Raw genomic sequence first — 14,342 nt, forward strand, 5'->3', positions numbered from 1 at the left:
CTTCCTCCCAGCTGGGGAGGCAGGGTGGTGCAGGAGAGGCCTATCCTGGAGGTGACTGCACTGAATATATCTCTGCCCACAAGAACCTAAAGAACCAATAATGCAGGCCCGCTATATACAACCAGTATAACATACCAAAAAAGAAAATATATGCCTGCTTTTTTAACCCATTTTGTTGTGACAACTAGGATCATAATGTTAGGCAAGGGTCTAAATAGTTCAGACTCAAAGATGGCATGAGTAAAAAAACAAATATTTGGTCAAATAGTTCTGTTTTACCCAACATATATTGCTGTATTTCACTGTAATAAATTGACAAAGTGCCTGTGTCTCATATGCAATTAACCCATTAATATCAATGTCCTCCGATGTAATTTTCCACCAGGCTGCATCAGTAACTGGTTACTGAGGGAGAATGGGCACCCAGTGCCTGTCAGCTACTAAACATAAACACCCCTAATACCTTTACTTAAGTAGCTGCAAAGTAGTTTTAAAGACCAGACCAGCTTATGGCTGGCAGGGAGTACACTAACCCTGACACTTCTAAATTTAAATAAAAAATTACAAGTAGAAACACTTTATTTTATGAAATATAATCTGACCAAAAGTGTTTTCTTTAACATACTGAGGCTACCATGCCTACTGACAAAATCAGAGAGATTTTGAAAGGGCTGAATCAGATTGAAAACTTATTTCTCTAATGGTAACCCAACACGGGAACAAAAGTAAGTAAACGTGTTATATGGAAATACCATTCTAGCTTGGACAGAAAACGCGAACAAATTCTAATATCATACATTTGGCAGCCTACATACAGTACGAGATATTTCCAGTTGTTAAAAGTGAATTAACTATATTCGGAAATAGTAACAGCATAAGACAGTGTCAAATGTGTCTGCTCTGCAAAATGACATCAGAAAAAACAAGCATTGAAAATGCAATAGGTCTCCCCTTTAAGTTAAAGCCATTTGCTTTGCTAATGGTATTGTATAGCAAAGCAAATGGCTTCAACTTAATGAAAGGCGAGACCTATTGCATTTTTAATGCTGGTTTATTTTCCCCCCTTTGGCATTGCTGACCATTTGGTGACATCTCCTTCCTCCTATTAAATCATACGTAGGCCTTGGAATCATGTGCATAGTTGCAATATTCAGGTTCTTTTTAAGTTCTTGCTTAAGACCATACATGTCCTGACTGTTAGCTTACAGTGTACTTATGGCTCAGCCAATGCTTACCACTGACTGGCTTAGTCGCTTTTATTTGTTTACTAATTAGTTGGCTTACATGGGCTGTCTTTCCTGTCCATTAGACCCATCACTTGTGTCCTTACACTGCTCACTTTTCAGGCACTATTTTTAGGTTAAAGTCTACCAGACAGTACAGCTGTTTGGTTTGCTAAATAAATCTTGGGGACATTTGAAAGACTTCCCTTGGAATGTGTTCTGCCCATTGCTTACCATTAGCTTTGTGTTTTGGGACTCACGTTTGCTAGCTGGCTATCTTCTTGGTTGTAGTTTCAGGCTGTCCACCTTGAGTTAATCCTGCATGTGCAGCATACCCTGTTTACTATATTCTTCCACCAAGTGCTCGTTTTCTGTAAACAATCCTTTAAATCTTGTTCTTATCTTGTCACATTTTCTGTGCATTCAAAGACCGAGGTCTTTCTTTCTCTTCTAAGTGAGATCATTTGTGACAATCTTGCTGTGACAAAAGCTTTTTTTCTAACACACAAAATGTAAATGTATGTATGTTTGGAAAGAAAGAACAAATTAACATTTTTTTTTATAATTCTGAAGTGTGGCAGAAACAAATATTTTAATAGGATCAAAACATATCAATACACTGACATTTCCACACGTTATCGCTTGTGAACTATATACTTTTATCAGTATGTCTGCAAATGTAATAATTAAGAATGAAAACACTCCATATCACTGCACCCTTCTCTACTCTGTACCACGCCACTTCATTCTATGCCTCTGTACTGTGTACCACCCTACTTTATGCCATTGCACTGTACGCTACAATACACCACTGCAGCTTTGCCACTGCACTCTACACCACTCCACATTTTACCCCGATGCACTCTACTTCACTTCACTCTACCCTGCCCCTTTCCACTCTACCCTCTACAACTTTATGCCACTCACTTTCTCCTCGATGCTACTGCACTCCAAGATGCTCTCTCCTGTGCCCTTCGCGGCACTCTCTTGGGCCCTTCGCGCTGCCCTATCCTGGTCCTTGTTCTCCTGTGCCCTGTTCCATTCCACGACCTTCTCTATGCCACAAACATTTAACGAAGCTGAACAGCAGCCACACTGATGTACAACATGGCTAAAACACATTGACAAAGCCTATAGTTCTTGCATACGTTAGACCTGTTGGCTTTGTCAATGCTTTTTCTTTTTGGTTAGTGCGTGTGTTTTCTTGATGTCTCCCTTGTATACTTTGCATTCCTTTTTCTTGCCAGCATGTTCCACACCCTCCCTCAGTTTTTTTGCTTCCTGCCTACCCAGCTTCCATTGCCATTCTTGCTTCCCCACTCCCTCTGCTCATGTTTTCCCATCCCCACAAGCCATCTGCTGTCTGTCTGCTTCCACCATCCGCACACTTTTGTCCGTGGCTTCCCCATTCTTGTCATGCTTATGCTTCTCTCACTCCGTGTAGCCTCCTCTCCCACCCTTTCCCCACCGCCAACCCATTCCCGGTCTCTAACTCGGGCCGTAGGCGACGGGTGCAGTTGAGGGTCCAGGCGTCTGGTTTCTTTGTCCTCAGCAGGCTCAGGTTTGTCTTGGGAGTTTCTTTTGAACAGAGCTGCTGTTCACAGGAGGTCCGGTCTTTGATGAAGGAAGTCAATCCTCCCAGGGTTCTGGAGGTCGCTGGCTGCAGGACAAGGTGACTTTTGGTTCAAGATCTCTGGAAACACCAGACGGACCTGTAGGGCTGGGGCAAATTCAGTTCTTCTATTCAGTCTCTTCTGCTGGGCGTCTTCTTACGTCCTGCTTCATAGGTTGCGAGAATCTGTCTTCTTGGTTCAGGGCGGCACCCTAAATACTGTATTTGGGGGGCGTTTTAGGGTCTCGGGTGAGTAGCCAATGGGCTACTGGCCTTAGAGTGACTACACCCTTGGTTTGCTCACCCCATGTAGGAGAGTGTGGCACATTTCTTAATCCTGATTGGAGAGTGTCTGCCATCTGCAAGATGGCGGGCACTGAAGTGGGCTTAGCCTCCCCCTACCTGAGGGGTGGCGATGGCAGAAGTGGGCACACCTTCTGGTTTGCTTTTAATTTTTTCCTGCCTGTCTTCCCACCGAAAAGGTATGGAGATGGGAAGGGGGCCTGCTTCTGCTAGCACTAGAGGCTGGGGGTCGCGTAACCAAAGCGTTAAGGCCTTTGAAGCTCCCCTGCCACAGATGGTTGTTCCTGACCTGGGTGAGGTGTGACCATATCTGCCCAGGAAAGGCTTTGCTTCTGGTCTCATGGAGCAATGGCTCCAGAAACATGTCTCGTGGTGGCAGGCTGGTGTTTACCAGTCAGGGAACACACCAGAGGCTGGTTGTTTTTCAAGGGATATCTCTAAGATGCCCTCTTAGTTAATTTTTCATTAAATCCCACACTGGCATCAGTGTGGGTTTAATGTGCTGGGAAGTTTGACACCAAACTTCCCAGTTTCAGTGAAGCCATTATGGTGCTGTGGAGTTTTTAATGGCAAACTCCCAGCACAATATACTCTTAATGGCATTACTGCACTTACAATGTCTACGAATTAGTCTAGACACTGTAGGGGTACAGGGCTCATGCACCTGTACCCTCGCCACTGATATAGTGCACCATGCTAGGGGGGTGGCTGACCAAGTCACACCTATACTCAAGAAACCTACAGCAGATCCGTCTGACTTAAACAATTACCGGCCCATCACCAATATCCCCACCCTGGCCAAACTGCTGGAGAAATGTGTCCAACTCCAACTAACAAAACACATTGACCATTTTGACCTCCTCAACCCTCATCAATCAGGCTTCCGAGCGAAACATAGCACGGAAACAGCTATGACACACAATTGATGACGCCCTCCAAATTCTTGATCGCAATGAGTCCTGCCTCCTCATCCTTCTCGACCTCTCGTCAGCATTTGACACGGTCAAACATGAGAACTTACTGGAGCTGCTAAGCACTAGAATGGGTCTATCGGGAACTGTTCTCAAGTGGTTCTCGTCCTTCCTCCACAACCGGTCTCAGAAGTTCAAGATCGACAATGTGCTATCTACACCTGTGCCTGCAGACCTAGGTGTTCCACAAGGATCCTGCCTCTCCCCCACACTGTTCAACCTCGTCATGGAACCGCTCGCCACCTTGCTCCAAGCTTCCAATGTCCAATTCCATATGTACGCTGACGACACACAACTTTACCTAAAGCTACAATCCCCGGAAGATATCAAACATCTGAATTCCACACTTATTAACACTCAATCTTGGTTGGCCGATAATCACCTCAAACTAAATGCTCTGAAAACTGAGTTCCTACTCATCTCACCCCCGGCGAAAATCTCCACCACCCAAACCTGGCTCAATAAACTAACAGCATTCAATGTCCAACCGACCATCGTGGACTTGGCGAAATCCCTAGGCATTACACTCGACGCCAAGCTCAACATGCAGCAGCACGTTAGCAAAGCCACAAAAGGAGCTAATTTCCAAATCAACACACTGAGGAAAATTAAACCCTTCCTCCCGGCCGAAGACTTCCAAACTGCCGTACAAGCTTTAATCATCCCTAGAATAGACTACGGAATTGTGGCCCTCAGCGGACTCCCGCTATCCACAACAGCACCCTTAAGAGCCTCCCTGAACGCTGCCGCGAGACTCATTACTGGCTCAAGAAAACATTCGCATATAACCCCAGACTTAAAGTCTCTGAAATGGCTGCCTTCAGAAGCCAGAATACAACTAAAAATTGCAGTTATGACACACGCGGCCGTGCACCACAATGCACCCAACTACCTCGCTCAAAAGTTATCTATATCAGGAGGTTCTAGAGCCAATAGAAGTACAAAAAATCTACTCCTGAAACCTTCTAGATTGCGGAAAGAGAAAACATACAAGCGCTCCTTCTCAGGAATGGCTCCCAGGATCTGGAATGCGCTCCCTCCTGAAACTAGGCTTATCTCCTCCACTGCACTCTTCAAGAAAGAGGTGAAAACCATCCTTCTGGCCAAGATCTCCTGAACCTAATAGGTGCTGGATCAGAGACTCTGCACTGCTTTGTATCACTGTTCACCTGTCCTTTGGCACTATACTTCTACCTGATGGGGACACTCCCACCCTACTCTCTTACTACAGACCAATATATGATACACTTTGTTTTACTGATTCGCTCTCCTGATACTACTTGTTTACCTGATTGTATATTGATATGTCCTATGTATGTTATTATTATTACTGTTTACCTGATTGTATATTGATATGTTCTATGTATGTTATTATTATCCTACCATGTTAGCGACTATTATACTGCTCCCATTCTCTGTTATTTCCTATTGCCCCTACCCTGTCTTTGTAAAGCGCTCTGATATCTGTAAGGATCTTGTTCGCGCTATATAAAACTTTGAATAAATAAAATAAATAAATGCCAAGGCAGTTGGTTGTAGGCATAACACACAGGGATGTGTGCCATGTATACTCTTCACTTCGTCTGCACCAAAACATGCAGCCTGCAACAGCTGTGTGTGTGTGTGTGTGTGTGTGTGTGTGTGTGTGTGTGTGTGTGTGTGTGTGTGTGTGTGTGTGTAAAGGTACGGGGTGTAGGAAGGTGGATATCTGACTATGGTTACCCCCAAATATTTTGCCTGGTGTTTAGCTGGTTTTTGACATAGTTGGCCTGGGATCCTGCTATTCAGGGCCCCAGGCTAATTGCTCTCTCCTTAAAATGGACTCCATGTACTTTAGGTGCATAACGAAATTGGAACTGGTTCACCTTATTGGCCCCTGTAACAGTGTACCCAGGGCATAGGTGCTTCCAAGGCCTACCAGGGGCTGCAGCATGTATTGTGCCACCCCTGGCCTGGCCTCCATATTTGACACAACTGGCTGATCACTCAGCTGGGGTAAGTCGGTGTAACCGGTACCCAGGGCATAGGTGCTTCCAAGGCCTACCAGGGGCTGCAGCATGTATTGTGCCACCCCTGGCCTGGCCTCCATATTTGACACAACTGGCTGATCACTCAGCTGGGGTAAGTCGGTGTAACCACCCCTTACTTAGGTGTAGTATGCCTATACCTAACCTAAAATGGACACAGATGTTCCTATCAGTCACTCCTATGGAAGGCCTCATCAATCCTGGAGGCAGAGTGCTTGGAAATATGTGAGATGGTGCTCTGGCAGGAGCTGAGCCTTTCTGCAGCTTTCGGAACCATGTCCTTTAGCTGTTCCATGATATTGCCATACCATATACTCTTAAGTGCATTATAATCCTCGCGGTTAAATGCTATCTTAGGTTTGGCTTTATCAAAACATGTCGAGTAAGGTGTCATACGAATTGGAATACTACCCCCTCGCCAGTTCTGGCGACGGGGGTAGCATTCCACCCTTCTAGAGGGACACGACATGAACCTAGCCTGAACCCCGGTTAAAGTTAAACAGAGCCTTAGCATCACAAAATGGATGCTGCCACCACAGACACAAGTCTGACCTCCTGCTGCTGGGAGTCCTTCCAGCGAGGGCAGCTTGGACAAAGGGTTTCCTGCCTGGGGAGGTGCTAGCACCACCCCAGACAGGATTTTGTGTATTGGGTAGGACAGGGCTGAATAGAATCAGACATGCCTGGGGCACACAAGGTGTCCCTGTGCATAGGCCAGTTCAAACCGGTGCTGGGGCTTTCCAGCCCCAGTCCTGGCGCGAAACTGGACAAAGGAAAGGGGGTGTAACCACCCCCCTTCCTGGTTCCACCCAGAGGAGGGACCTAGTAGGTGATCCGGCCCCCCAGATTCGAATAAGAGTGGGAGCTGTGTCCTGAGACTTCAGATCATCCTGAATCAACTTGAAATACAGAAGAAGACTGGACTTCGACATTCTGCTACACAGAAGACGGAAGAGAATCTCCCTTGTGGCCAAGGAGTGACCACCCTGTGAACACAGGCACCAACCAGCAACTCGACGTCTGCTTTGCCGCCGCCTCCCGCCGGAGCCCGAGCCTGACAAGACCCAGACTCCCAGACTTCTCACCGCCCGATCCACAGTCCCTGCAAAGAAGGGACCCGTGGAGGCACCGAGAGACGTGGGACCGGACCTCTTGGAAGACCCCCGAAACGCTGACTGCGCAGCATCAGAGGCACCCTCGACGCTGTGCTTTGGGGTTTGAGAAGCCCCAACCTCGAGCAGCCCTTGCACCGAAGATCAGCCCCCCAGCATCTCCACGATCTGCGTGGGGCCCTTTTGCATCGTGCCACTCGACGCGCCTAACCGTCCACTTGCCACGCGGCTAGTGGCCATCTTGGCGACAACCTACAACTTTCACTGCGGGTCTGGTTGCTCCAGACTTGCCCTTGCTCCTGTAAAAATTAGCCCCTGCTCTGACCTTGCTGGTCCGAGTAACACGCCTTTTTCGATTCCTGCGTGGCTTGCATTAGCCAAGGCCTGTTTGCTTCAATCAAGTTGCCGACACCGCCAACAGCGAGAAGCCTGCGTGGGACAGCTCGTGACCGACTCCTGGACGTCTTCGACACCTCGTGTCCACGTGGCTGCAGAGAGAAGCTACACCTCGACGCCTGTTTGCACCCGACATCGCCTGGTTCCACTCTGGTTCCACGGTAGTCACTGGCTAGTGACTTTGAACATTGTCCCCTCTGCTTTCAGGTCTTCACCTCTTCAGATCCACCCTTGGATCCACCGGAACTCTTCACATCGAGCCGCCTGCAGCATCTTCAGCTCCAAGCACCATCGACCTGCGTGACGAAACCCGACACTACTTCGACCCTATGCACCCGCTTCCTGTGGGTGAGGTAACTCAGCTCCGCCGGTGTTCCCACACTGGTACACACCTCTAGTGTCTGTCTGAAGTTTCATCCTTCTAGGTCACTCGGAAGGTTCCTTTCTAACTAACTTTGTACTTTTTACGCACCATAGACTTTGCATTGGTGAGTGCGTGCACTTCAAACACTGCACCCGAGTCCCGCGGGCCTTTCCCGACTTCTTCACTGTTAGTCCCGAACAGCTCCAGCGATTCCCCAGGCCCTAGGCCTCTTCACTTTCCCCATAGTGGTTCTTATACCACTATTTTAGTATATGGTTAGGTGGCCCCTAGGGCTCATCCATATTGTGCAACTTTTGTGTATTTTAACTGTGTTTTGTTTTAACGCATTTGCTTCTGTGCTCATAAAGAGTATCAGGGATATTTGTAGTAATAAATCCATATATATTTTCAATATATATCTGTGTGGTGTCCTTTCATTTGGTATTCAAGGGATTGTGTATGGTAAAACAGCTTGCTTCACATGCCTTTACAGAGTTTAGCCTAAGACTGCTTAGTCCATGCTACCCCTAGGATAGCTGGTCTATAAGGTTGACTTTACAACCTGCACCATAAGGGTTGCTTGGCATGGTACAAGGTGATCACTAGAACTAGTGAGCATCATATACCAGGCCAACTTCTCACACGGGGCATCTAAGGGTGGCACAATACGTGCTGCAGCCCTTAGAGGCCTTCCCTGGCCACAGGTCCCTTGGTACCCATGATACTTGACTGGGTATCCAGGGCACATCCAGTTAAAGTTTATCAGTAGTCTGGCAAAAAGTGGGGGGTTACTGAAGTAGAAACCTAACAGCTGTAATAAGGGGAAAAGAGAACTCTGTTAGGTATTACTTGTAAAGAATCTGTTACAGCAAACTGTTGATTGATAAGTTATTTTAGCAGCCTCGCAACTTCTTCACACTCTAAATTTTCACAATCTCATCCCTTTTTCCCATTTTGTAGGTGCAGCGTGCTGGTACGACGAGGAGTAGCTGTGATGTAAACCCAGCATGTGCGCTTTGTGGTTGTCGAAGTTCTGTGTCGCCAGAAATCATTTACGAGGCTCCACTTTCTGAACGTCTCGCCCAGCTTGATTCCTGCGTTCACCCTGTTTTATCATTCCCAGATGGTAAGAAACTTTCTCAAACATTCATGAACCTTGCGACAGAATATCTTGACCAGTTAAGTTGTATTGTTATGAAGATGTTTTCTAGCAAATAGGAAAGAATGATTACATGCATAGGGTACAATCTCTGATGTCTATTTTAAAAACAATGTAAGGATCAGTTAGTTATGAGTTTGATGAAACAGGGTGAGTTAAAGGGGCCTGTAGTTGTGTACATTTATACGTAGAACGTCACTAGTAAAATGTGATGGAGAAGTGAAAAGAATGGTAGAGTATGTCTAAACCCGACCCATTCGCAGATCACGCGGCCGAAATGGAGAAAAAGAAAAAACGGCTCGAGGCCGAGATGGAAAACATCCTGCAGCGGAAAAAAGATTTCAACGCCAGGATGAAGGAATACACAATCCCGACGAAACCTAGGCTACAGGTGGTCGAGGAAACAGAGGAGGAGGACTACGACGTCGAAGGACAGTCGATGGTCGAGACCTTCGACGACCAAGACGAGGAGGAGGCCTCCTACGACGAGGAAGGAGACGACGACTGCAGGACACTCCTAGGGTCTGCATCCTCGGAAGCTCAGGATACAGATTGGCAGGACGTCGACACCGAGAGTCCAGAGGAAGTATCCCTCGAGGCCCTCGCCGCCGGATGACATCGGAGTCTAAAACACAGTCATCAGGAATGCAGCTGCAGTTTTCAAGATGAAACTCGACGAAGAGAAGCAGAAAGCAGACTTCCTTCTAGAGACACTGCTCTCTACACAAACAAGGAGCCAGTTCCTGCCCATGCTCGACCGTGTCATGGCACAGGGAAAAGAGGCTTTCAGAGAACCAGCCACATGCAAAGCTGTCACTCCCAGGACGGAGAAAATGTATAAACATTCCTCCAAAGACCCACCCTACATTCAGGGATTGGTCTCAGCAGACTCCATCATCGCAGCCACGGCAAGAAAGAGGGCCAATGTGCCTACAACTTCTGGGCCACCTCCAGACAAAGCAAGGGGATGGACCCGGTGGGAAGTAGAATTGAACGGAATGCCGCAATGCACTGACGCATGGCGAATTCCAATGCACTGCTCAACAGACACCAATACCAGATCTTGGAAGAGCTGGGTCAGTTAATAAAGAACATGCCATAGGAATTCAAGCAAAGAGCGGAGAACTTTGTCGAAGAGGGGAAGAATGTAGCAAATTCTTGCCTCAAGAATGCCCTGGACGGAGCAGACCCCTCCAGCAGGCTCATGATGATGGGCATCACGGAAAGAAGACAAGCCTGGCTCAGAATTTCGGGCTTCAAGCCAGAGGTGCAGCACAGCATCCTCAACACACCAGTTCAACGGAGAAAAGCTGTTCGGGGCTCCAGTTGACGAGAAGCTCAGTCAACTGAAGAAGGATAATGAAACTGCAAGATCCATGGGAGCACTGCAGTTCAGAGGTACTAAAAGGGGCACCCCCTCACGAAGACCTAACGGGAGGGGAGGAAACCAGCCAGGAACATCACACCAGGCGTTCCAACAAACCCACCAAGCAGACACCCAGACACAGCAGGGGCAGCAAAAGCAGTCCTGGCTGTACAAACCTAGAGGCCAGTCCTTTCGCGGGAGAGGGAATGGACGTGGACGGAATAAGGGAGGGGGACAGCAACCCGCCTCTAAGTGACTCAATAAAACTCCATGTGCCCACCCGAGCAAAAGCTCCCAGGGTGAAGCACAAACACATCAGACAGGAGTTACACGAACTAGACACCTCCGTACATATAAGACCAGTGGGAGGAAGACTGAAACACCACTTCAGGGAGTGGAAGAGTATAACATCAGACAAATGGGTACTCAACATCATACAGTACGGGTACTGCATAGAGTTGGAAGGAAAGCCAACGGACAGCAAACCAAAAAGAAGGCCACTAGCAAGAAAAGACCTAGAGCTCCTTCGGGAGGAAGCAAAGGAGCTCCTGCAAAAACAAGCCATAGAACCAGTGCCTTACAGGGAAAGGAACGAGGGCGTATACTCCACATACTTCCTGGTACCAAAGGCGGACGAAACTGAGACCCATCCTGGACCTAAGATTCTTAAACAAGTTCGTAAGAACGCAAAAGTTCAAGATGACCGCCCTACAAGAGGTACTTCCTCAATGGCAAGGCGGGGACTTCATGGTCACCATAGACCTAAAGGATGCCTACCTGCACATCCCAATGAACAGGGGCCACAAGCACCTCCTCAGATTCATCATAGGAGAAGACCACTACCAGTTCACAACCCTGGCGTTCGGACTCAAATCGGCAACAAGGATTTTCACAAAGTGCCTCGCAACAGTCGCAGCACACTTATGAAGGGAAGGGATACACGTGTACCCTTACCTGGACGACTGGCTGATCAAAGCAAGCTCATACAAAACGTGCAAGCAGCACGCACAGAGAGTGACCAACACACTGATGAATCTAGGATTCTCCATCCATTGGGGAAAATCCTCCCTGGAACCAGAACAAATAAAAATCTTCCTTGGTGCACAGATCGACACCTTACAGAGCAAGGTGTTCCCCAGCGAGAAGAGAACGATTGCGCTCTTGAGGGAGACTCAGCTCTACCAGAAGGGGCAAGCTCGGACAGTGAGGACAGCGAGCAAAATCATGGGCATGATGGCATCATGCATACACCTAATGCCAAACGTACGGCTCCACATGAGACCTTTACAGGAATGGCTACAGGATCAATGGTCACAAGCTACAAGTCGTTGGGAGGATCTAGTGGTTGTAACGCACGCAGTGCAGCAAGAGATGACATGGTGGAACATGGGGAACATAACAAGGGGAAAGCCTCTGACGCCACCAACGCCAACAGTGACCATTACCACAGACGCGTCCCAGAAGGGATGGGGCGCTCACATGGAGGAACTCGAAGTAATAGGGCTGTGGACACCAGCAGATGCGGTCAGACACATCAATTACCTGGAGTTGAAGACAGTTTTCCTAGCCTTAAAGACCTTCCAAACAAAACTGTACAACCAGAGTGTTGATCCAGACAGACAACACAACAGCGATTTACATCAACAAGCAGGGGGGGGACACAGCCCCGCTCTCAAAACTTGCGCAGGAGATATGGAGATGGGCCATAGCACTCAAAATAGACCTGCTAGCCATACATCTGCCAGGGAAGGACAATATAGAAGCAGAGTGGCTCAGCAGACAGACATCGGCATCCCACGAGTGGGAACTCAATGCACAAGAGACAAGGAGGCTCTTCAGCAGGTGGAGGACACAGTCTGTAGACCTATTTGCGACACGCCAGAATGCAAAATGCCAAAACTTTGCATCCAGGCAGCCCGGGGAGGGCTCCCTGGGGAATACCCTATGGATAGACTGGTCCAGGACATTTGCTTACGCTTTTCCCCCAATACCGCTGATACACAAGCAAGTGCAGAGTGAGCAACATGAGCCTGATACTGGTCGCACCGCAGTGGGCCAGGCAGACATGGTACTCGCAGATCATGGAGATGAGACCGAGCGCACCCCACAGATTCGGGAGGAGAAAAGACCTACTCTCCATGCAAAACGGAGAAGTGCTGCACCCGGAGCCAGAGAGCCTGAGCCTCGTAGCGTGGCTCCTGAGGACATAGAGTTTGCGCATTTGAAACTGCCAGAAAGCACCCTAAGGTTACTTCGGGACGCACGAAGACCCAGCACACTGAAGTGCTACGTAGCAAAATGGAAGAGATTTACACTGTGGTGCAGGAGGGAAAAGCTACACAATAAGATGAAAAAGGACTCGACCGTTCTAAAGTACCTCACGCATCTGCTCGACAAAAATCTGAGCTCATCCTCTCTGAGGGTTCACTTGGCAGCGATTGTTGCTTACACGAGAGGAGAAACGTGCAAGAGTTTCTTCACATCACAGGTAGTTAAGAGATTCCTGGAGGGAGCAAAGAGGATTGCACCGCCAAAGAGGGTGCCACCACCTGCATGGAACCTTAACCTAGTCCTAACGGAACTCATGAAGGAACCTTTCGAACCAATTCACAAGGCCTCCCTAGAAATGCTGACCATGAAAACCGCTTTCCTGGTAGCAATCACTTCACTGCGCAGTGAGAGCGAACTGCAGGCACTAACGCTACAGGAACCCTACATACAGATACACAACGATAGGGTGGTAATGAGAACGGACCCATACTTCATGCCAAAGGTGGTGTCATGGTTCCACTTACACCAGACTATACAAATACCGAGTTTCTTTCAAAACCCAGCAACAAGAGCTGAAAGGGCACTGCACACCCTGGACGCCAGAAGGGCAGTCATGCACTACATTGAGAGAACGAAGGAACACAGGAAAACAAAGCAGTTCTTTGTGTCCTTCGTTAAGTTTCATGGGGAAACCAGTAACTAAAGGAACAATTGCGCGATGGATTGCCCAAACGATACAGTTCTGCCACAAGCGGGCAGGGCAGGACCTAGCAGAGGGGACACGTGCCCACTCTACCAGGAAAAAAGGAGCTACAATAGCCTTTCTAGCTAACACACCAATTCAGGACATATGCCTAGCGGCAACATGGGCTTCAGTGCACACGTTCACGAAGCACTACAGTGTGGATATACAGATGAACAAGGAAGCACAAGTCGGACAAAGGGTGCTTCAACACATATTCAATAACCAACGCTCATCTTCCACCCAACCGCCACAAACATGAGAAACCGCTACAAAGTCTATGCACAGCATAGTGAATCCAGAAAGATTCACGCTGCAAAACGAATAGTTTCTTACCTGTTGGTGTAGTTTTGCAGCTTGATTAGCTTTCTGGATTCACTAGCGAACCCACCCACCTCCGCCAGAAAGATGAGGCTGGAGAGAAAAGGTGGTTGAAACAAAGACAATACTTGGAAAAAGAAACCTTAAAGGTTAAAGCGGTGAAAATACTTTAGTTGAACATTGCCATAACTTCGGTAACAACGAACACGAGAAAAAATAATCCGAAGATGGCGCCCAAGGGTGGGAGCTTCCGCAGGAAGCGTGCCGACGTCACCGGAAATACACCAAAAGGTGGGACGTCGGCGCCCACCTGGGCTACAAAAAAAAAGAAAGAAAGAAAAGACTACGAATCCGGACCCAACCACAAGACCGTGGAATAATGCACAGCATAGTGAATCCAGAAAGATCATCTGGCTGCAAAAATACACCGACAGGTAAGAAACTATTCGTTACGGCTCTTGGCCAAGGGAGCCTT

The 14,342-nt window shown here is 47.9% G+C and overlaps 1 protein-coding gene across 5 annotated transcripts in view; it reads left to right on the plus strand.

The window, feature by feature from the left end:
- KANSL1 (KAT8 regulatory NSL complex subunit 1) overlaps positions 1-14,342 on the plus strand; it is a 1,096,983-nt gene that overhangs the window by 716,815 nt on the left and 365,826 nt on the right. For all 5 annotated transcript variants that reach the window (XM_078645034.1, XM_078645035.1, XM_078645037.1 and 2 more), the window contains one exon: positions 8,969-9,134. In XM_078645034.1, the coding sequence (XP_078501160.1) occupies positions 8,969-9,134 (166 nt within the window). The remainder of the gene's footprint in view (positions 1-8,968; positions 9,135-14,342) is intronic.

The sequence above is a fragment of the Lissotriton helveticus genome, chromosome 5_1, assembly GCF_964261635.1.
Source record: "Lissotriton helveticus chromosome 5_1, aLisHel1.1, whole genome shotgun sequence".
NCBI lineage: Eukaryota > Metazoa > Chordata > Amphibia > Caudata > Salamandridae > Lissotriton > Lissotriton helveticus.